The 22647-nt window shown below is 38.8% G+C and overlaps 1 protein-coding gene across 3 annotated transcripts; it reads right to left on the bottom strand.

Annotated features, from left to right (window-relative positions):
* Positions 1–2085: 2085 nt before the first annotated feature.
* On the bottom strand, positions 2086–22363 carry kncn (kinocilin). 3 transcript variants are annotated; one of them, XM_087238547.1, is made up of 6 exons: positions 22037–22303; positions 19934–20000; positions 12536–12604; positions 11766–11843; positions 5407–5506; positions 2086–4565 (listed from the first exon to the last, which is right to left on the bottom strand). In XM_087238547.1, the coding sequence occupies exons 4-6, from the start codon at positions 11821–11823 to the stop codon at positions 4496–4498; spliced, it is 228 nt and encodes a 75-aa protein (XP_087094673.1). In that variant the 5' UTR covers positions 11824–11843; positions 12536–12604; positions 19934–20000; positions 22037–22303; the 3' UTR covers positions 2086–4495. The 3 variants fall into 3 exon arrangements, with proteins under 3 accessions (XP_087094673.1, XP_087094672.1, NP_001121849.1); XM_087238546.1 differs by lacking the exon at positions 19934–20000 and having other exon boundaries at positions 22037–22363; NM_001128377.1 differs by lacking the exons at positions 19934–20000; positions 22037–22303 and having other exon boundaries at positions 4138–4565; positions 12536–12675.
* Between the last annotated feature and the right edge of the window lie 284 nt (positions 22364–22647).

Below are 22647 nucleotides of genomic sequence, written 5' to 3' on the forward strand. Positions count from 1 at the left end.
CCTACATGAATTGGATTTATCAGAATTTGGCTTTATCAGAATTATTCTCTCTCTCTCTCTCTCTCTCTCTCTCTCATTTTATGTCTTGCGTCATGTACAGTATAATGAAACAGCTGCACAGAAGACAGTGTTGCCAGATATAGCTTTTCCTGCCCAAAAGCTGCTCAAAACCCATCCAAACGCACAAAAAAATGCCCAAAATATTTGATTGATATTTGGATTCATTTTAATTTATTTCAATCTGAATTATCTTGTACTTTAACTGGTATAATTTTTTAATTATCCAGCAACCAACATCAGCAGTCACAGAACCACAACATAACTGGATCACATTGAAACACTGCCCCCTCTGACCCACACAATGCACTTCATGGTGTGTGTATTACACTACCTATTAGAATATGTTTTACTTTCGAAAAAGGGGAATACATGGTTTATATTTGGCGTTTTAAATTCTTTTGAACATAATTAGGTGCTGCTTGTCAGTCAGGCAAAATTTCTAAGTTTGTTCTTGCTGTTAATTGTTGAATAAAGATAGATAAAAGTGTCATGATAAACCGCTGTGAGTTTAACTGTAGTAGCAGCGTGATGCGCGTGCCGTGCACGCAAAGGGGAGACAGATTTGTCCAGGGAGTCAGATTTTGTTACAACTTTCCTTCACCTCCTCTTGCAGGCACTGTAGAGGCCCACACGGTTTGCACTATGCACTGGTCTTTACTAACTTAATGTAGGAGCACACAGTTATGTTTTGTTATATACTGTAAGTTCCATATCAAATTTATGTTTCAAAACCTCCCAAAATTATCTATGCAATTTTTTTTTAATGAAATTCAAAACCACCCAATCTGGCAACACAAACACAAGAAAAAAATGTCTGGGACTTCATGTAGTCCATCAGAATCTGATTGTGAGTGGTTGGTTGTGGTTTGCTATTGCTGTGATCTTGTTTGGCATTGTTCTTCCTCAAAAATATGCCATCGAAAAAAAGAATGGATGTCATAGCAAGGATAAGGGAAAGTTACTTTCATTAAAGATATCATAGAGACTTAAAAGATAACTTTATCTGGAAACCATCTGTTGTGTTCACTTAAGTGAGCACTTAGCTGCATCCTACTGACTCTTAAAAATATGTCTTCTCTAGTACGTTCACAGTTTCTTAAATCCCTTTCTTAAATCCCAAGACCATGCTTGAAACTTTCTGTTGCTAGTATATGTGGTGGTATTGAATTCATAAATAAGTATTCCTAAAGTTGGTGAAAAAACAATACTGTATGTGAGTAGTACAGTGTGTCCGAATTCACAGGGACTCAAAAAAAAGAGCAGACTAGAAGTACTGTACCTGACAAAAAAGACTGTCAGCTAGATTCTGCACATGACTGACACTTCATTCCATGAGGCCACAGATAAGGATTTGTAAATAGCAGTGAACTGAATTTGGTGGGTCATAATGAGGCAAACTGTACTCCAATCTGTATGGGTCCCTACAAAGACAATTTGCATTGTGCCTAGTTAGTGAATTGTCTTATTTGATTGGTAGAGCATCTAAAAATAGTAGTTAAGTAATCATGGGTTTGATCAATGAACACATGCATTTGTCAAATGTGTACATTTGACTGACTGTTTATTATGTTCCAGATGCTCTTTTAAACAGGTAATGTAAACAAAATTCTCTTAAAAATGATGTTTGGACCCCAGCCTAGTTTTTGAAATGTACTTTCATTTATTAAGCATGACCAGTTCATCAAAATATATTCTTTACACTCTAAACAATTTTGGGTTGTTTCAACCAATGCAGTCTCATGGCCATTCATTTCTATTTGACTCTACTGGCTGTTTTGTATAAATTTGTACACTACACAATTTATCTCATTTGTACATTATTGTAATTTATGTTCATCCAATTCAACCCAGGGGAATTCAGAAAATATACCTCTATATACATTTCCTGAGAGTGCCAAATACACCCAGTTATTTTATTTTATTTATTTATTTATTTATTTATTTATTTATTTATTTATTTATTTATTTATTTATTTATTTATTTATTTATTTATTTATTATTATTCTTTTATTTTTATTTTTTTTGTGAATCCACCAGATGGTCCTGTGTAGGCTTTTTGAAGTCTCCAATTTCTCTCCCAAGTGCCATTCATGCATACCCATCTTGCATAAATCCATCAGAGGCTGCTGTCGACTGACTGACTGACCAATCAACTGATCTACCCTCCCCTTTCCCTAAACCAATCGATAGTGTTTTCAAAAGCACCTATTGACCAGCACCCACCCACTTTCCTAAACCCAACTGACAGTGTTTTCAAAAGCAATCCAGAAAATAAACAGCCCTTATGGCAGCCTGATTTTTACCATGTTTTCAAATTTTACAATATTCCCAGCCTGTTATTTACTTCTTTCTTTTACTTTTTGTCTTTTTTTTTTTTTTTTTTGTCTTACCTGCTTTCTGGAACCATTTTTCACCAGACTCAAATCCCGTTGTCGTGGTTAACTCTGTTCTGAGTCTCAAGTACGCTGATGTATATGGTGAGCCACTGGACAAACTGGTAACAGTGGAAAAACTTTCCATACGGAGGTAAGCGTTCAACTGTTCTCGCGTAAAGGAACGGCATCATACCACCCCGTAGCATTCACTTTAAAGATTTAATTGTCGCTAAATATAGTCTGAGGCTTGTATTTGCAGTGGATTGAAATTGCAAGTTAATAAGCTCATTAACAGGTTTGTGATCTCATGATGATCAGCAAAAGAACAGACTGCACAAAAAACAAATATCTAGCATGACAAATATCAGCCAAGTGATGGTTGACTGTTCTGTTTTCACAAGCTTAACAGAAATGTCAGTGATTGGCTGAACTGATCATCAATTCTTGTTCTCCATTTAATGACAGATGTGGGATCATGTGAAAGTCAAGTCTATCTTAACCATTAAGTTAAACTTAACCATGCACTAATAAGTGGTACGGTACCATACGGTTCAGTACTCTTTTATGGCCATTTCCACTGTCAAAAGGAACCAAAAAGTTGACCATACCGTACCACTTTTTGGGTACCCTTTGTATGACAAAAGGGTACCAAAACAGGCAGAGCTAAAGATTGACGCTATTGGTTTACAAAGAAACGTCACCAGCACATACACAAGCAGGAGAATGATAACAAAGGAAGCACCATTTTTAAATACACAGCCGAGACATTACATCATAATAATATACATATCATAGAGAGCCATGGTCGACCCAAGCTTAAACAAACCTTGTCATCGTCATGATAAACAGCCACAAAGCCAAGCAGAAGAGCAGAATTTCTCCTGTGCATCGTAGTTATTTACAAGGCCGACTAAAGCGTAAGCAGTTTCGCTTTCTCAAGAGAGAGAGAGAGACAGAGAGAGAAAATGTGCGCGTCTATATTTAAAATAACAAACTTCTTGAGCTGATGATGATAACATGCATGTGATTATTAAAATTCTTCTGACATCCAATCCTTTAAAAAATGGACAAACGCATGATTGAAGCGTGAAAAAACAAAGGAGGAGCCCAAAAAAACAAAGGCGCAAATTATTTTTTCAGCAACCTAAAACATGAACAAACTGCCATGTGCTGGTGAACACTAAAGATGCAGATTAGAGGTTTGCACTGACTATGGGCTATATGCTTTGTGTGGTTTTTGAACCTAAATAACGACTAAATGTATGATGTGTGTAGTTTTTCGGTTATTTATAACCAATCAGAGACTGTAAGGGTCTGTATGTGTTCATACTGTATATGTTGTATTTGTTTATTTATTTTATATAATCGCAGATGTTACAGTAGGCTATTTTAATTTTTGTAATTATCATTGATCTGCAGTTATAATTAAGTCATGTTCATAGAAAAGTTAGTAATGAACATTTAGACACAAGTATTTATATGAGAAATGCTTCTCATATGATATGTTAATATGCTATTCTCAAACGAAAATGACGTAAACTAAAACTTTCTGTTGTACATGCTATCGGTACCATTTTGGCAGTGGAAACGCAACCCTGATAAAGGTGACCCATACCGACCTGTACCATAATATCCCAATCAGTGAAAACGGGACAATATATGACTGATCTACTGATGGAGGAGCTGATTGACACGGCTTTATGACACTCCAATTGATATTTTTATTGCAATAACCAAGTACTACAGAGCACTAGATTGTTTTTCTGATATGTCAATGGAATTGGACCCCCCCCCCACCCCGTCCCATTACCCAGCCCCAATGTCAACCATTATAGTAAGTAAATAATGACAGAATTTTTCTTTCTTCATTAACATGGCTGTTGCTTCTGCATGATTTTCAACCCGCTTTCATCAAACACTGTTTTCATTTTATATCAGACACACTGTTTATATGTGTGATATCAGATTGCACACTGTAATGAGCTGTAAGCAGAGATCAGCTTTGCTTATAGTGAAATGAATACTGTTTGCTCTTTAATGAGACTCCTGGATCCAGTCATTATTCTTGATCAGAAGATGGTGACTTAAACTTTCGCCTGCCCAAGATATCTGGAACATCAGCTGAAGGCCTAGAGGAGAAAAAAAAAACACACAACACTGGATGCACGTTAACACAGGATAAGCGTGTGTGCTCACTTATCTAAGTTGAATAGGCAGAGCCAAGTCCTCTTGCAACATATATGACATTATGAGTGAAGGCAGTGGTGTAAGTCGCCATGACAACCACATCTACAGCAACTTCTTTGTTGGTTTGAGACCAATAAGCTCATAATGGGAAGCTGTCAACACCTTCCTTTCTCCATTTTTTAAAGATCAGAAGAGACATTCAGGCTCCAATCTATGTGCAGAATGTAAACTCTAAAGGCAACTCACGCTGGTGGAAAACGGGGCAATCTCGCTACTCTGTAGTGCTTCTTATATGACCATAAAAATGTCACAGAGAGGGTCAATCAAAATAACGTCCTGGAAGTGATTGGCTCCAGCGATTGAATATAATGCGAGCCCAATAGGGAAGCGAAAAAAGCCTCTCTCAAAGCAAGTGGAAATCCCAATCACTCCGTTACTGTTGTGAACCACAAAGACGTGGGCTGTTTGGCAGCGCTGCTTGCGAGAAGAATCAAATTACTCTCAGGCCCTAGAGAGAAACTGCCATATTGTGAGAGGGAATTCATTGTGTTGCCAATGTAATGAGGGGAGTATACGTACGCGTTTGTGTGAGTTTAATTTGCGCCTGGTATACCTCACCACTAATGCAAAGTTATGAGTATGTGAATGACAAAATGATTTACAGAGGATAGAAGCTGTTTGGATGTATTAAGTCATTAGCATTTAGTCGTTTTAAGCTCCTGTGCTGCTGGTAATATTGAGTGTTGTTTTGTAATATATTTAGACTGTAAGCGCATGTCTCACCCGTCATCCTGTGAGCCCTCGGCGGCTGTTGAAGCTGCTGTCTCCACGAATGTCCCCATACGACTTTTCGAGCGCTCTACATTAAGCTGACTTTGAGTCCCTAGAGAGACAGAAGAAGCAACAATGTGATTTTTTATTTATTTATTTTTTTTGCCACGATTCAGCTGTGGCAACCCCAATAAAGATATTAATTTATTTGTTTTATTCACTGGTCACTTTATTAGATAGTATGTCAAACTGCTCAATAACGCAAATTTCTAATCAGGCAATCACATGGCAGCAACTAAATCCATTTAGGCATGTAAACATGGTAAAGATGGTCTGCTGCAACACAACCATCTTAGGGGTTTATAGAGAATAGTCCAAAAAAGGGAAAAAATCCAATGAGCAGCAGTGCTGTGGGCACAAATGTGTTGTTGGTACCAGAGGTCAGAGGAGAATCGCCAGACTTGTTACAACCCTGGGATGCAAAAGAGCATCTCTGAATGTACAACACATTAAACCTTGAGGCTGATAAGCTACAGCAGAAGAAAACCACACCCCGTGCCACTCCTGTCAGCTAGGAACAGGAAACTAAGGCTACTATTTGCACAGGATCACCAAAATTGGCCAATAGATGATTGAAAAAAACGTTGCCTGGTCTGATGAGTCTCTATTTCTACTGCAACATTCGGATGGTAGGGTCAGAATTTGCCATCAACAACATGAAAGCATAGATCCATCCTGCCTTGTATCAATGGTTCAGGTTGGTGATGGTGGTGGTGGTGTAATTGTGTAATATTCTTGCCACACTTTTGGCTCATTTATACCAATTGATGTGTCAAGCCTACCTGAGTATTGTTGCTGACCATGTGCATGACTTTATGATCACAGTGTCCCCACTTTCTGATGACTGCTTCCCGCAGAATTACGTGCCATGTCATAAATCGCAATTCATCTCAGACTGGTTTCTTAAACATGACAATGGGTTCACTGTACTTAAATGGCCTCCACTGTCACAAGATCTCAATCCAATAGAGCACCTTTGGCATGTGGTAGAATAGGAGATTTGTTTCATGGATGTGCAGCCGACAAATCTGCAGCAACTGCATGATGCTATCATGTCAGTAGGAACCAGAATCTCTGAGGAATATTTCCAGTGCCTTGTTGAATGTATGCCTTGAAAGATTAGGGCAGTTCTGAACACAAAAGAGGGTCCAACCCAGTAATAGCAAAGTGGTAGGTAAGAGAAATCAATGATTATAATACGATCATTTATTATTACGACAAACATAATGAATTATTATTATTATATCATTATAACATTGTTGTTTTTATTTGAATACAATAAACAATGGAACAGACAGGTTTGTATATACAGTGCTCATTTTAAGATTTTATAATGGGTGCCTTGTTGTTGTTGCTTTGTCTTGAAAAAGGGCCATACACACAGACAAAAACAAACATATGAGACTGCTGGTCAGTCGTCCCTGTTGACATGATTCAGCGCATGACTGCTGTGTGCTCTGGGGGCATAATAATGGCTGTGAGAATTTAGTGTATAATCATACTTTTACAGCCTTTAGCTGCCAAGCCACATGCACACAATTTCAAAGAACACTTTGGATTCATATAAAGCCTGATAACATAAATGTCTTTGGTGCATAAAATAAACATGAAAATAAGCTGAAGGAAATGGGGCATCATATCAAATTAGTTTCATCTTTTCCAAATTATAAAATCTACTCATCTTATAACAACTGTGCATGACGTATGGGGCAGGAACAGATGTGTGGACTGAAGGAGGAAATGGCTATTGAGGAGGCAGCAAGGACACACAGTGCATGAGTGACAATGCCGGCTGGGATTGACAAGTGCCAATGTAATTTCCACAGCAGGGCAGTGAGTAAGCTTTTTGAGTAAATGAACATGGTTATCTGGCAGCCCATCTCATGACTGCAGTCATTTCCTAACTAAAAGTACCCATGTCAGGGTTCAGGCCAAAGCCATGGTGCTCATTTGCGAATCTGAACTACCGAGACATCATTGTCACTGTCAGCTGATTACTGGTGAGGTCTCATAACTAATAGAAATGTTATTGTTCAGTAAACACTGAAAGGCAAATCCATTGTCTACAAAAGCTTTTAAAAGGTCCACTAGGCCTAGTTATGTTTTTAATCTGTTTTATATCTATGGGCACTCCTATTTCAAAGATAGAGATGAAGAATCCGTGCAAAAGGCTAAAGCTGGGGGACAGGGGGGAGCAGTGTCAGAGTGACTTAGGTCGTACTCTCACTTGGCACGGTTGCTTTAAATGCAGTGCACGCTTACGTCATCGATGATGTGACTGTTCACTTAGCAAGAGCAGCGCTCTTCCTCAGCACAGTGTATATTGTTTTAGTTATATAATTTTCTATCATTTTTTGTCATTTGGTACAGTATGCCATGACATGCAGAAAAAATATTTTGCAGAACAGATCTTTTGACGCTCATAAAAGTCCACATGCTGCAGGTATTAGGAGGTTTGCTGAAGTTGGCAGCTGATGTACAGTGAGGGGTTTACATCTTTCATAAACTATGACAGTTTGTGCTGATTGAAAAGTAAGAATGATTAATAAATCCATTTGAAACAGTTCCTTAAAAGTACAGTTGTGTCTTCAGTTTGGCAACGGAACCGCGCTCTTGCACAACTCTTCCAACCGGGCCAGGGCCAGCCAACTGAATCATGCCTGGGCCAGATTCGGAGCACTCACACTTGTCAAACGACCTGGGAAATGTACCGTGGCACAATTCGGATAGCCTAGTGCGAGTGCGCCCTAAGTAGCCACTTTGGGGTGAGTTGGTCCAAGGGCCCAAGTTTAGTCTAGGGCAGGGCTATTCAATTGGCGGCCCGCGGGCCGAATCCAGAACCCGAGGCACTTTGTTCTGCCCCTCCAAACAGTGTGACCAAGACATCAAAAATAAATTTAGTTCAGTCGACAAACAGCCGCTATAGCTATGAAGTTACGTGCGTCTGTTCAATAACAGCACAAGCTGCAGTTAAAGGCAGCACAGAGCGTGAGTCATCATAAGCGAGTGGTGTGGACAGCTGAAAACATTTGATAGAAAAGGCTATTTGTACAATGCACTGATATTGTTAATAGGGATGCAAGGATTAGCCGATTTCACTATTAACTGCGCTTTAATTCCTCACAGTTTACTAATCGTAAAGTCTTCTCTAAGCCACATTTCTGTTGCACCGAACGAAATGAAACCGCTGCAAAATGCCAAGTTGCCTGTTCCCTAGTTTTAATTTTGAAGTAGTGTTTACCAGTGCTGGCTTGCGGCTGGAAGAGCATCTGCTACGTAAACATATGATAAGTTGGCGGTTCATGTGGCGACTCCTGATAAATAAAGAGACTAAGCCGAAAAAAAAAAAATCAATGAATGTTTAGAGAACTAAGATCAACTAAAGAGGAACTGATGGACTCCCACAAATGTTTGCTTTAGTGAGCTGTTCTGAACTGCCAAATAGAACTAAAAAAAACTTAGATTCTGGCAGATTTTATTTCATTCTTTGATTTCTTTTAAAGTGTATATGGGCCTTACTCTATGTAGTGCATAAGTGAACAGCTGGAGATCCCCAGTGGCATAGTCTTAAGCAGGTCCTCATCAAGCACTCTTCAAAAACACCTTGAGTGTCTTTTCATTCCAGGGGACCTGATGACTTAGTTCTAAACAATCTTCATCAAAATTCTCAAGAGGACATCCCACCAATAAAGTAAGAGTAGCTGGTCCTCTAGAGGAAAGCCTTTGCTCTATCCATTTTAAGCAGTTGGTTATTTCATCAAGGACAGGACAAGTTAAAGAGGCTACTGTAAGGCAGACATAAGGATACAATGACAGTTTTATATCATAGAAACTAGGTACAAATCTAAAAAGAAATCTTTTTTTTTTTTTTAAGCCATTCAAATTTCAGAATTTACGGAGAACTCTAAGTGACTTCCAATCCAATGATAGACAAACAAATATGCATAATGTCAGTTTTGTATAAGTGTGGAGGAAGTTTCCATAGGCTAAATTCAGATATAATGAGCTTTGTTTCTCTGCAGGTGGTAGACCAATCACAACAGACAGTGCCATCTGACCAATGAGAGCAGAGTAGACTCTTGGAAAGAACATTGTGTCAAACACTGAGAGAAAAGGGCTTATTTTAAAATAAAAGAATAGTGTTTTCGAACTTGGATGGATATAGGTGAAGTTTACTAATTACAACTAATTTTATGAGGATCACATGCCTATGATTGACCACGGCTGGCCTCGCATTAGCTATCATATGATTTACCAATCAGATGAATCCAAGTGCACATAAATAACCAGATCTTATCTTACCTTATCACAATTTACTTCACCTCGAAGAATCCCTCATCCACCCTTACTCTTCCCCCTCTTTCCTAGATGAATCCAGGACAGGGGTGGCACGGTGGCTCAGTGGTTAGCACTGTTGCCCCACAGCGAGAAGGTCACTGATTTGAGTCCTGGCTTGGCCAGTTGGCATTTCAGTGTGAAGTTAACATATTTTCCTTGTGATTGCGTGGGTTTCCCTGGGGTACTACAGTTTTCTCCCACAGTCCAAAGACATGTAGTATAAGTGAATTTAATTAATTAAATTGCTACAATATATAAGTGTTTTAGTGCTGGGCATTCACTGCATAGCTATATACTAGTATAGTTGGCAGTTCATTCCGCTGTGACAACCCCTAATAATCAAGAAACAGGCAGAGTAAACAAAGCTCTCAAGACCTACCTGAGCTCAGACTCCCCTCTCTCCCAATGAAATGGGAGGGAGCCCCGGGCTTAAGGATCTTCTGAGCTCAGGGCTCTTTACTGGGACAGCATGCCAAACTTGCAATATTATCAATAATCAAGTCTGAACTCTTGAAACTTATTTTAAGGCCCAATGCCAATTTCAGTTTTGTTCCCCTTCCTCTTGACCCTTGAAACAGAGTTTTAATGGGATCAAAATGTGCCCCTAAGAAATGAGATACCACTACAATACGTACCTGCCTGCCAGCACACATCATCATACATCATTGTGATCTCTGACTTCATATGAGATTGACGATGGTGAGTTACTCTATATAGTTATTCCAGTTGCATTATTTGGTATTTATCTTTATGAAATCACTAAAGGCAACAATATCAAGTTATTATAATGATATAATGTAGAAATAAGTTTGTAACTGTACTGCACATTTACACTGTGGCCATATTTATCTATGTAAACACAAGAAAACAACATTAACGTTAAACCAGACAGTGTAAAAAGGTCATTCCCTGCCACTAGACTTTTCTAACAGTGTATTCGAGTCTGTTGTGGGACTATTATACAGGAGTTGTTATTATGGATTATAGCAAAATTCTATATTTTTAAAATTATTTTGAAGCATGATGGTAAAACACGAACAACGTAATGAATGTATTAAAAAATATGCTATATTGTTGTCAAAATTCGTAATAATGACAAAAAATACTAGTTTGTTCATGTACTGACTTTAAGGATCATGACAAATATACTAAAATAAGAAACTGGTTATTAATAGTGAGTTAGGAATCATCTGATTGCTGAATCAATCGTAGGCAAATGCGAAACCAGCCATGGACAATCATGCAGTTGATCCCTTCAAAATTAGTTTATAAATAATCACTTTGTTTCCCAGAGATGGGTTGCGGTTGAAAGAGCATCCACTGCGTAAAACTTGCTGGATAAGTTGGCGGTTCATTCCGCTGTGGTGACCCCGGATGAATAAAGTGACTAAGCCGACAAGAAAATGAATGAATGAATGAATGAATGAATGAATGAATGAATGAATGAATGAATAATCACTTTGAGTGTGGTCCTGGAAAATCTCTGTTTCAAGGGGCACATAACTCTTCTCCTTAGCCCTATGCCTTCAAGCTAAAGAGAATTGGGACACCCCTATCCCTTCACGTAAATGCTCAAAACAAAGGGTAGGGCTAAGGGGAAGGGCTAGAGAGACCTTCAAAAACAAAATTAAGAGGCACAATTTGTGCACTTTATGTTCAACAAGGGTTGGAGCAATTATGAAACAATACAATTAGAATGTCTTCATTGAAACTGCAGCTTAATATTACCGATTAAACCCATAATGCCATTTCACATGAAATAACCTAATAGAAAGGTTTTATATTGGCTTGAAACACAACCCAGGACTTATATCCGGCAGGCCACAGAGAGTGTAAATGAGAAGCCGCGGACAGCTCTACACTGACCCTGAGAAATATATTCACTTTAAAATGGTGTCATAGGAAATCAGCCTTCAATTGTCAGACTGGTGTACGTGTGTGTGTGTGCGTCTCCATATGGATTAGGCACTTACCCTCTCGTGTGAGAATAGCCGCTGGCTGTTCAGGGGCTGGATTTGAGTTTGTAGCCATTGGGTGCACTCTGAAGTTGCCTGAGAAAATTAGAGGTTGTCATATTAGCCCGAGTGGTCCAACATGGTCTCTTATCATCACAAAGCAAACTAATCTAATGTTAAACAACATAATCAAGATCACCGCTCTAGTTAAATGAAATAAAGTATTTAAATTTAATTGATTGGCACAGTAGATTGTGTTCTTTTTAATGTTCTACTTCCTCAAAATTGAATCCACAAAATTCTCAAAATAATCAATAAAACCATATATAATACGTAACTGGTATACTTAAATTGCCTGGGTCTGTTGGCGTTCCTGTGTGGAGTTTGCATGTTCTTCCCGTGTTCGCATGGTTTCCCCTACATGTCCAAAGACATGTGGTATAGGTGAATTGGGAAGGGTAAATTGTCCTTACTGTATGTGTGAATGAGTGTGTATGGATGTTTCCCAGTGATGGGTTGCAGCTGGAAAGGACATCTGCTGCGTAAAACATATGCTGGATAAGTTGGCAGTCCATTTGGCTGTGGTAACCCCAAATTAATAAAGGGACTAAGTGGAAAAGAAAATTGTTTTATTCTATTACCTGTTGAATTTCCCAGTACATTATCTTAATAAAAGTTAATAATATAAAATTTAAGAATCTTAAAATGTCTTAAAACATCTTAAATTCTGCATTGTGCAAAACCATGAAGTGTTACAGATGCTATAATATAATAATGTTTAATCTCACCTATATTGGGCAGTATATGATGGAAGTTGAACCATGCTCGTATGAACGGGTAGACTGAAATGAGGAGACCTGCAGAGCACAAACAGAGAAAAACAGAGGTTGTTGTCATCCTTTATGTGTACTAATATGATGTGCATATTACCCACTAGGTTTAACCAAACAGACAGCATTGAATTGCACTGTTAATTGCATCAACGGTGCAACTAGCCAACCGTCAGACAGAATTTTGCATGTGCTTTGTGTTTGGTGTGAACCCAGCAAGCCACCTGTGGCTCAAATATACAGCTAATTATGCAAAAGCCCTAAAGCATATATTGTCAATTTATTTTGCTTTATGACTCACCAGCAGCCATCTAATTAGCTAGAGTTTAGCCAAGGCAATATATCATGGACATACAGGCTGACTTAATAGTTATGGCTCATATGATGATTTAAAACCAACACAGGTTCATTGTAAAAATATAGCCCCGTATACATTTCTAACCCAGGCTCATTGTGAAAACGTACCCACGTATACATTTCTGGAGAGAGCGGAATATGTAGCCAGAGCTACGTATGGCTACATTTCATCTTTAAAATGAATGCTACGGGGCAGTATGACGCCCCAAATGGCCTCTGTTTCTTTGCACACGAATAGCTAACCGATTACCTTGTGTTCCGATGTTACCAGTTTTCTCAGTAGCTCGCCATGTACATTAGAGCAGCAAAAAAAAAAAAATTTTAAAGCAAATGATATATGGGCAAAACATGAAAGAAAGTTGTGTTGAAATAAAAGTTGAATGCCTTGAATTTTAATAAGGCTCAAAGCAATCTTTTCAGATTCAATTTTAAGTAAGATGGCGATGGAACAAAATGGAATGTGTAAAATATGTCAAAAAGAAAACGAAGTTTTTTTTCATATGTTTTCATATTGTCAAGAATTGGAATTGTTTTTAAAAGATTGTAAATTTTTACTAAAAAATTAATTGGGATGAAAACAAAACGGAATGGAGCCAGTGTTGACAGATTATGCCTAGTTCAGACTGCGTGATTTTAGCCCCGATTTTGGCTCGCTGACAGGTTTTGAGAAATCGCCGACAAATGCCTGAAATCACAGGCAAATCGCTGCTCATGCACGTGAGTGACAATCACACAGTATGAACTTTCAAAGACGCAATCTTAGAGAATCGCCGATGAGTCACCGATGCCTGTGAGATTTTTGGCATGCTAAATATCTGGCGATTTAAATCATGCGTGTGAATTGAGTTTTGACTGAAATAACATCAGCGATCGCCTACAGCCAATGAGAGAGAAGCTTTCACTTGTGTGTGCGTGTGTGTATACCTGCTGCAGGCCAGGGGGAGGCTGAGGGAGAAGTTAAAAGCGCTCTTTTTCGGTTTATTTGGACCCACGAAATGGAGGAAAAACCTGGTGGAGGTTTGACAGGACTCAGGAGCAACTGTGTCTGTTTGACGTTTCATACAGAAAGAAATTAGTTCACTATCAACATTGAGGAGAAATGGCTAATTCCCTTTAAACCCAGGTGAGCAAACATGTACATGTTCTACCCCATTAAAGGCTTCTTTACCGTTATATAGTTAATAACAAAAGATATACTACATGTTTTTGGCTGTGAGACGTAGTTTGGACGAAGTTGTCGGCGATTCTTCCTATAGTAAAGTCATGCAATGTGAATGTCCCTGTCGCCGATCCATCTTGCAGTGTAAACAAAGCAGCGACTAGACGCTAGCCCAGATAGTCATGCAGTGTGAAAACATCTGTGACACGACTACTTTGAAAATCATGCAGTCTGAACTCGGCATTAGCTGACTGATTCCTGCCTAAAAACCATCCAAAACCCATCGAAATGCAAAAACAATCGTCCAGAAATCTGTAGGCTATCATGAGCGGTTATAAAGTGGTATCATTCCTCTTTTGGGTGTTGATTTGGTTCTGTAGAGGTGAATATAAGCAGGTGATAAGTTAAGACCGGGGGATTGGGGGTGTCTGGGGCTGGGGAGCGCGTCATTTCAAAACTGCCCAAATTTCTCTATCCGCCTATGTCATTATTTACCCGCACAATCAAAATACAAAACCGCCCTTTTTGGCAACACTGAATGGAGCAAAGTGGTGATGTTGGGATGGAATAAGAAAAATAAAAATAAGAAAATTGTAAACCTGTGTATTAGAGCTGTGAACCTACACTGGTCTTACGGTTCGGTTCGGTTACGGTTCCCATGCTATTGATTCGATTCAATTTGATATGTCGGAGCATTACGGTGCCTTGACGATGCCTTCCATACACAGTTTTATATTTTCTTTACAGCACAGCAATTCTTGTATTAAATGTATAAATATGTTTATATTTATATACTAGTTGTAATACAATTTTGTCCTTTAATACAAACAGTCAGGTGTATAAACTGTATATAGCAAATAAACAAATTTAAATATCTCACTCGCTGAGCCTTGTTTATCAAGTTTTTACACCCCTTTGATTGGTCATGCGCTCAACAGAAAGAGCTGCGATTGGCTCCTCCACACAGATGAGTGACACTGATAAATGGTGATCACAGCTGATCCCTGATAGGCACGTTGGAGAAAAACATGCGCTTGTGTCTGTCTCCAGAACTATTGTTGCAACAGCCAAGAGGAGAGGAAAAGCCACCCCAGCAGGTCAAATGGGCTACAGCAAGAAAGAGAAATGGAGTTTACTTTTATTCTCTCAATCACAGAGAAATAGGGGCTTCTGCTGTTCAGTGTCAGTGAAAGACTGTCCAACAAACACACACGAAGTTAAATTGTGCACAGCTTCTGGGTTTTAAGTAGTTGGAGCGTTGTAAATACCCATGCTTGCCTCCCTTGCCATAGTAAGCTATATGAGCATATGAGATAAATGATTATTACTGAAACGAGACCAAATTGTCCGCGTCTGCATCGCGGTGCACTGAAGAAACAAATAAATTTGACACCCTTACTGTTTCTAATGCTGATGAAATATGCAATGTGGAAAAGGAGAATATTGGCAAAAAAGCGAAAATTGTGATGGATGTATGGGAAATTTTTAAAATGAAATCAAAGGGATATGTGGAAAAACTATGCATATTTTAAAAACGAGAACATGCAGGGAGAGATGCACAAAATACTAATGGACAAAACATGAAGTTTTTAAAGAAATGAACTGGAAATCGCCATGGTTTAAATGTTTTAAAATGTTTTCTTTAAAATGGTGTGGTTTTAATGTATAAAATTGTAAGTGAAATTTCTTTAATTAAAGAAAGAATGTATGTTAGTGGACTAAAGACGCAGAGAGGAGTTGACGGCAACAATTTAGTTAGTCTGGTGAAAAACTGTTCCAGAAAGCAGTTAAAAAGAAAAGCAAAAAATAAAATAGACAAGTCATTAACAGGGTGAGAACATAGTAAGATCTGAAAACGTGGTAAAAATGTGGCAGCCGCAAGGGCTTTTCTTTTTTTCTGGATTGCTTTTGAAAACACTGTTGGTTGGGTTTAGGCAAGGGGGTGGGTCAGATGATTGGTCAGTCAGTCAACAGCGGCCTCTGGTGGATTTACACAAAAACAGCAGGCCAGATGGCACTCGCAAAAGCTTTTTGAGGTCTGAAAAAGTATACACAGCAGCCTCTGATGGATTCACGAGAAGACAGTGACTTGGCCAGTGATGAGCATCTCTGCTTTTTTATCTTTCAGGTTTGTATGATTTTTAAAAAACTGGAATCTGCTTGAAAGTGGTCCTGCAGGACTATATTTGCCAAACGTTGGTATTAATAATGACAAAACTTAAGGGTCAAAAGGTTAAGAGCCACTGCCTGATATATAAAGAAGTTTATTTATTAAAAGATGGCAAGGTTATACTTAAACCCAGGTCACTTGTTCTCGCATACTTTCCCAAAGTGTATTGTACATTCCTGTTGCAAGTGAAGGTGTGCATTTGAGCTCTTTGTCTTCTCTCTGTCCTCTTGTGTTTCCAGAGGTCTAAGGCTGATGGCGAGACTGTCATAGACTGCAGACACTGTGCTGGATTTTGATTATGAACCTACTATTCAAGCTGTGAATCAATTCCTGTTTGAAAAGGACGAGGCCCCTCTGCTGGCTTTGTGTTTTGGCCAATTTCTTTCATGAGAGGCCACTGGCTGGCACGATTGCTGCATGCGGAGGGCTCCTTTGCCACGTGCTTTGCTTGTGTATGCTTCATTCGTACAGTTTTCTCTTTCAGGCTCTTCTTTGTGAATTCTGTCCTCTAATCTCCTTCAGTCTTTCCCTGTTAACTCACCCCAAACTTATTAATCCATCAGAGCGCTTGATGCTTTAGTGTGTGCTGCCGCAATTGATCGGTCCCATTTGGCAGTAAAGATGTCCATGCACTAATAACTTATTTGTGCATCCATGCCAACAATATCTTGATGAGACAGCTTCAACCAAAGATTTTAACAATTTTATTTTATTATTTTGAAAACATGAACGAACAAACAAATTTATGAAGTTAAGGCTGGCACTGTACTGTCATTGTAATGTTGCATTAATGTTATGTTGCTATGTAAGTTATTGAAAAAGAATTTAATAGTAGATAACTAAATTACTAATGTTAAATTCTGATGACAAATACATTTTAAGTTTCTAAAAATCTAAATTGATTTCTATTTTTGTACACCATGGAAGGATAATGCGGTGCAGCCCAGTTAACCCAAGGGCCAAAAGAATGAGACATGTTCAGTCCAGCGCCCACTGCTGGAAGTGGCAGCTAGGGAAGGCCAAAAACTCCCGGGGCGGTTCGACTGTCAGCCTCTTCTCTTTCACGCTTCTCTTCCATAATGCCGTAAAAAAAACAAAAAAAAAAAAAAAAAAACAAGGCTCAGGTGAACATAATAGAAAACAAAGTAAACATTCATTTATTTATTTTCTTTAGGGCTTAGTGCTTTTATTAATCTGGGGTTGCCAAAGCGTAATGAACCGCCAACTTCTACAAAGCATGTTTTATGCAGCGGAGGCCCTTCCAGCTACGAACCATCACTGGGAAACACCCATACACTCTCATTTACACACACATTACAGTCAATTTTAGCTTACCTAATTCACCTTTACCGTATGGAAGCTGGAGCACCCAGAGAAAACCCACACAAACTCTGGGAGAACATGCAAACTTCTCAGAGAAACGCCAACTTACCCAGCCGAGGCTCGAAACAGTGACCATGTTCAGCATCATCGCGTCACCCAAAGTAAACAGGAAATGATTAATAAATGGTAGCACAGTTTACCGGTATTGCGGTATTATCGCGATACTATGACTCCAAAAGGTCACACTTTATTTTGATGTTCCATTTCTTGATTTAAGTTACATTGCATCTACATGCCAATTAATTCCCATTAGATTATAAATAGACTGTTAGGTTGGGGTTAGGGTTAGTGTAAGTTGACATGTACTTGCAAAGTTTCTTATAGTTGAAAGAGCAGTATCAGCAGATATTAAGCAACAGTCTACTAATACTAAAATGGACCATCAAAATAAAGTGTTACCCTCCAAAATGCTGGCAGTGCCACTGTGGTTTGTAAACGGTAGTATTGTCATTAATAGTTTATCTACAATAGATAATGTTGCCAGTGGAAAAGTCACACATTATGCTCACACATTTGTGCAACAATAGACTATTTTATTTGAATAGTCTGTGGAGTCTTATAATCTTAAAATGTGTGCAAAATCACCTATTTTGTCATCGCTTTAGACATTATGCTCTAAAAAGACATTTGTAGCAACGATTTCTTCTGATGGCAGAAGAAAGTAGTTCCTTATACAAAGGGTTTTTAGACTCTCTGTGTTTGATTTTCTTTTTTATATACACGATTATGCCGTCAAACTGCTGTATAAGCAATATCACACTCGTAGCAGTGCAATATGGCTGTATATCATTACTGATGGGACATTAGGTTAAACTTTAAGAATCAATTAATTTTCATTTATTGGAGTAAAGCTTAAATTAAATGTAAATATTTGATTTGTAAAAATGCTAATGTTATGCTAAAATATGCTAAGCTAATAAACAATACACACTAAAAGCTTAAAATATCAAACATTCAAAACATTATAAATGTTATAAGATTGTCTAAATAATTATAAACAAATAGGAAATAATGATTTTTTAAAGTCTGCTTTATTGAGTCTTGCACCTAATAAACATGGCATCCGCTCTAAATTAAACTTATAGATGCCAATCAGATTGATCACTTGACATGACAGTAACTTTAATGCACAGCATACCATCTCCGAGGGTATGTAGAGGTAATTCTAACTACTAGAAGTACACAATATGAAATGCAGCTGGCTTGTTGCTCAGCTCTATTGTGACAGGGTCTTGTGTAGATTACATACCCACCATGGTAAGCAGGTGGCTTGGATTACAGAGCTGGATCAAATGATGGATGAGCTTCTTTTTTTTAACCGAACCTCAACAGTGAATAACTCCAGGTGATACTTCGGTAGCAAACCTCTATAGCATATCGAAAAATGCAAAAATTACCAATATTCTTGTTAATATGGGTTAATATATTGTTGTTGTGGAAAGGCAAGGGATAATAGTGGAGAAGATAGAAGTGTGCTGATATGGAGCAGAGATTAGATGTAGTGTTAAAAATGCATGATATGCAAAAGAGTCATGCACTGGGGAATAGTCACTGAAGCAGCAGAGCACTACCTACCAAACCCTGCAGATTCATCCAGCAAATTCAAAAAATAATTCACCCAAAATAAAAATGATGTAATCCACACACTCTAGTGTAATTGCCAACATAAAACGTGTTAATGTCAGACTACTATTAATCTAAATGTTAGTGCTGATATGTTCCTTCAGATTTCTATGGTGTTTTTGCCCAAACATACAAGAGAATTTATAATTTAACAGAGACCGTCTGGTACAAGTTATTTGGGTCAAACTCATTCTCCAACCTCAAGAGGTGCACAAGTAATTTATGCTAAAGTCTGTGGTCTTTAGCGTCATTGATAGATGCTTCCCATAAAATTCGTTCATTCATTTTCCTACGGCTTAGTCTCTATTTCAGAAGTCTTCAGAGCACCAACTATTCCATCATATGTTTTACGCAGAGGATTCCCAGCTGCAACCCAGTATTGAAAAACACCATACACACTCATTCACACGCACTCATACACTACAGACAAGCTTACCCAATTCACCAGTAGTGCATATCTTTGGACTGTGGGGGAAACCACTGAGAAACCTTGACACTCTTTCCCATAAAAGGCTAGATTCTTAAGTTGTAGGGCATGCAGAACCAGAGAGATTGCATTTGGTGCTGTGACAACACATTTGAGGGATGGGGTGGGGGAAGTGTAATATGGAGCTCATAAAGTACGAGTTTAACACTCACCTGGATTATATGTTTATATACTTACAAGGTATATGAGTGAAAACTGCAAAGGAATGTGGTCTTTGTGATGCCAGTTCCAATCATGCTTGCAACTAAAAGAAAACAAAACTTCCCTTCAGCGATTGCAAAAGACATACAAGTCACTGGCGCTAAAGCCTGCAGTCTTTAGAGTCACTGTTATATTGATTGCTCATGCTGGAAGCATAAGTTTAATTCTGTTCTTTGTGGGGCAATTAGAACCAGATGGGTTGCACTTGGTGCCGTGACCCGGATATAGTTTTTGATTAGAGGTGGTTGTAATGGAAGCCAGCGAGTAAGAGCTATGTATTAACATCACTTTCCTGGCCTTAAAAGATGCACTAGTAACTAATGCCAGAGGATGAGATCTTTAAATTTCATTCATCTTGTTGTCTATATCTAACGTCATTCCCCGACTTTGGTCATTGGAATCTATTACTTGTTCTCAGGTAACGTGTTTTGGCTAGACGCAAAGATAGGTTAATAACTAATGTAACCACGTAGCCTACATTCTGTATATTGACTGATCGCTTGCCTTTATTTCCTATAATGTATGAACTGATTGTATGTTATACTTTTATAATGGCCATTATCGGTTATTAAAACTGATATTCAGCAAAAGAGAAGGCATGTTTCGTATTTTCACTGAAATTGAAAGGAGGCAGTGAATTTATAGACTCCGTTTTGTTATAAATATCCACACAGTGAAGATGACGCTCATAAATGCAGCACAACACCTCAACATTTCTGCTGTCTGTTAAGCTGCTAATATAAAAATGAAAATAGGCAGTTTAAATCATGTTTTGATTTTATTGTTGTGAAAGTGAAACAACGTATCCAGGGTGATGTGAATGAAGTTATAAAGTACACTGTTCCCTTTGACGATTTACCTGTGTCCTTGGTAGTCTGTTTTCCATATCAAACTGAGGAGGGGGAGACTGCAGCCTTGATTAAACTTGCGAAGTCTGAATTTACAAGGAGAGGATGCAGGACTGAACTGTGTGTAACATTAATCGGCGACTTAATATTGAGGAAAAGCTCCAATCAGATATGCGAATGTCAGCAGCCCCGGCTCCGTTTTCAGATGTCTCTATTTTTCCCCATCCACACTGAGACGGAGCAGCAGTATTTTAGAATAAAAACGGCCTCTCCAGCATTTCCAAAACGCTCCATTTTCGGCACTCGAAAACTCCGGCGTTGTGTGGGTGGATGGCGTAACCGTAGAAAAACATATGCGTTTTAAAACGAAAACGCATTCATTAAACGGGGCCTAACATTGTTCGAAAAGAAATGAGCCTAAGCAAACTCCACACAGAAATGCCAGCTGGCCCAGCCAAGGCTCAAACCAGCTCAAATCTTCTTGCTTTGAGGCGACAGCGCTACCTACTGCACCACCTTGAGCATTAACCATGTTAAAAAAACAGATGCTTGTTTGTAGTAAAAACCCTTATTATTTCCATGTTTTACATTGGGTCTCCTTGATTACTTGGGCAGCCATGTTTCTACTGTAGCTGGTGTATTCAAAAACATTTCCCATACCAGTTCATTTGTAAGGTTTTCTCAAAGAATCTTAAAATAACGTGTTATCTGGAACTGGCACCAACCCCAACCCCTTTAACCAAGAAAAAATCAAGACACCCATTCTCTTTCACATAAACCAACAGGGTAAAAATAGGATTCGTCTTTAGTGAGGTGATTTAGGGATGAGTTAGGGCGGTAGCTAGTAAAACCTGTGTGGATAAACTTCACTCCACTGGACTAAAGATGTGCATTAGACACTAACATAGAGGCTGTGGTCTTCCATGTTAGTGCACCTCCCTCTCATAGTAGAGATGCCAGTTTAATCTTGCTCAAAGTGGGCAATAAAAATAATACAATATCAACAGAATGTATAGCAGCGTCTCCATAAAAAAGGTCAGATCTGTGTAATTGTGAGCAAAAGAGTAGCATGGAATTTCTGCCCAAAATCTTCCTTTGTGTTCCAAAGGAAGTCATACAGGCTTGGGGCTACATGATTAATCTATAATATCAGGCTGTACAAATAAACCAATCACTGGAAAACCAGTGTCAGATAAACACAAATCTAAATATTGGGAAGATTGCAACTTACCGAGCCCACCGGCCCCAAGGAAGATGCCCCCCACAGCATCAGCATCACAGTCCTTTGACACTCCAATGATGATGCAACCTGCTACTATACTGAGCAGGGCTGAGCCCACCCGTAGCCCATGGTACTCCCCAATACTGACCGCGTTCATTCAGCAGGTGGAGCCCCCCCACCCAGCCTGCCTGTCTGTCCCACAGACACCCTTTTAAAACCTGCTTACACAACAAACACTCACGAAGGTAGATCACTGTATGAGAGTTTCACTGTTACTGAGATGGGTTAACAGAGACTCTATTTCTCCTCAAGGCTTTTCATACATCTTTAAACACTGGGCTCTGGTTACATTGCCGAATTCATGCTTGTTCCATTCAAACTAATTTGGGTCTGATTGAAGGCGACGAATCATTGGAGTAAGAAGGCCAGGTCTAAAAGACTCATGATACTTGAGTGTTTACGCTGAATGGCTAACAGGGTCATGCATTTGTAAGCAAATAAACACATATAGTCAACCGAACAATGTAGTCTGCTTGATCCTTAAAAATCCATTGTTGTGTAGTGCACAATAGGAAGTGTGGTGCATTAGCAATAACACGACCCAGAACATCTCATCTCAG

This window comes from Danio rerio, chromosome 2 (genome assembly GCF_052040795.2).
Source record: "Danio rerio strain M-AB ecotype USA chromosome 2, GRCz13ab, whole genome shotgun sequence".
In the NCBI taxonomy this organism is placed as follows: Eukaryota; Metazoa; Chordata; class Actinopteri; order Cypriniformes; family Danionidae; genus Danio; species Danio rerio.

Bases quoted from the DNA above. Each gene is read 5' to 3' on its own strand.
- kncn (XM_087238546.1), bottom strand. From the start codon at position 22,184: ATGAACGCGGTCAGTATTGGGGAGTACCATGGGCTACGGGTGGGCTCA. The intron at 11,844-12,535 runs GTGAGATTAAAC...TAATTTTCTCAG, and splicing joins TCATATACTGCCCAATATAG to GCAACTTCAGAGTGCACCCA. The intron at 4,566-5,406 runs GTGAGACATGCG...TTTCTCCTCTAG, and splicing joins GAGGGCTCACAGGATGACGG to GCCTTCAGCTGATGTTCCAG.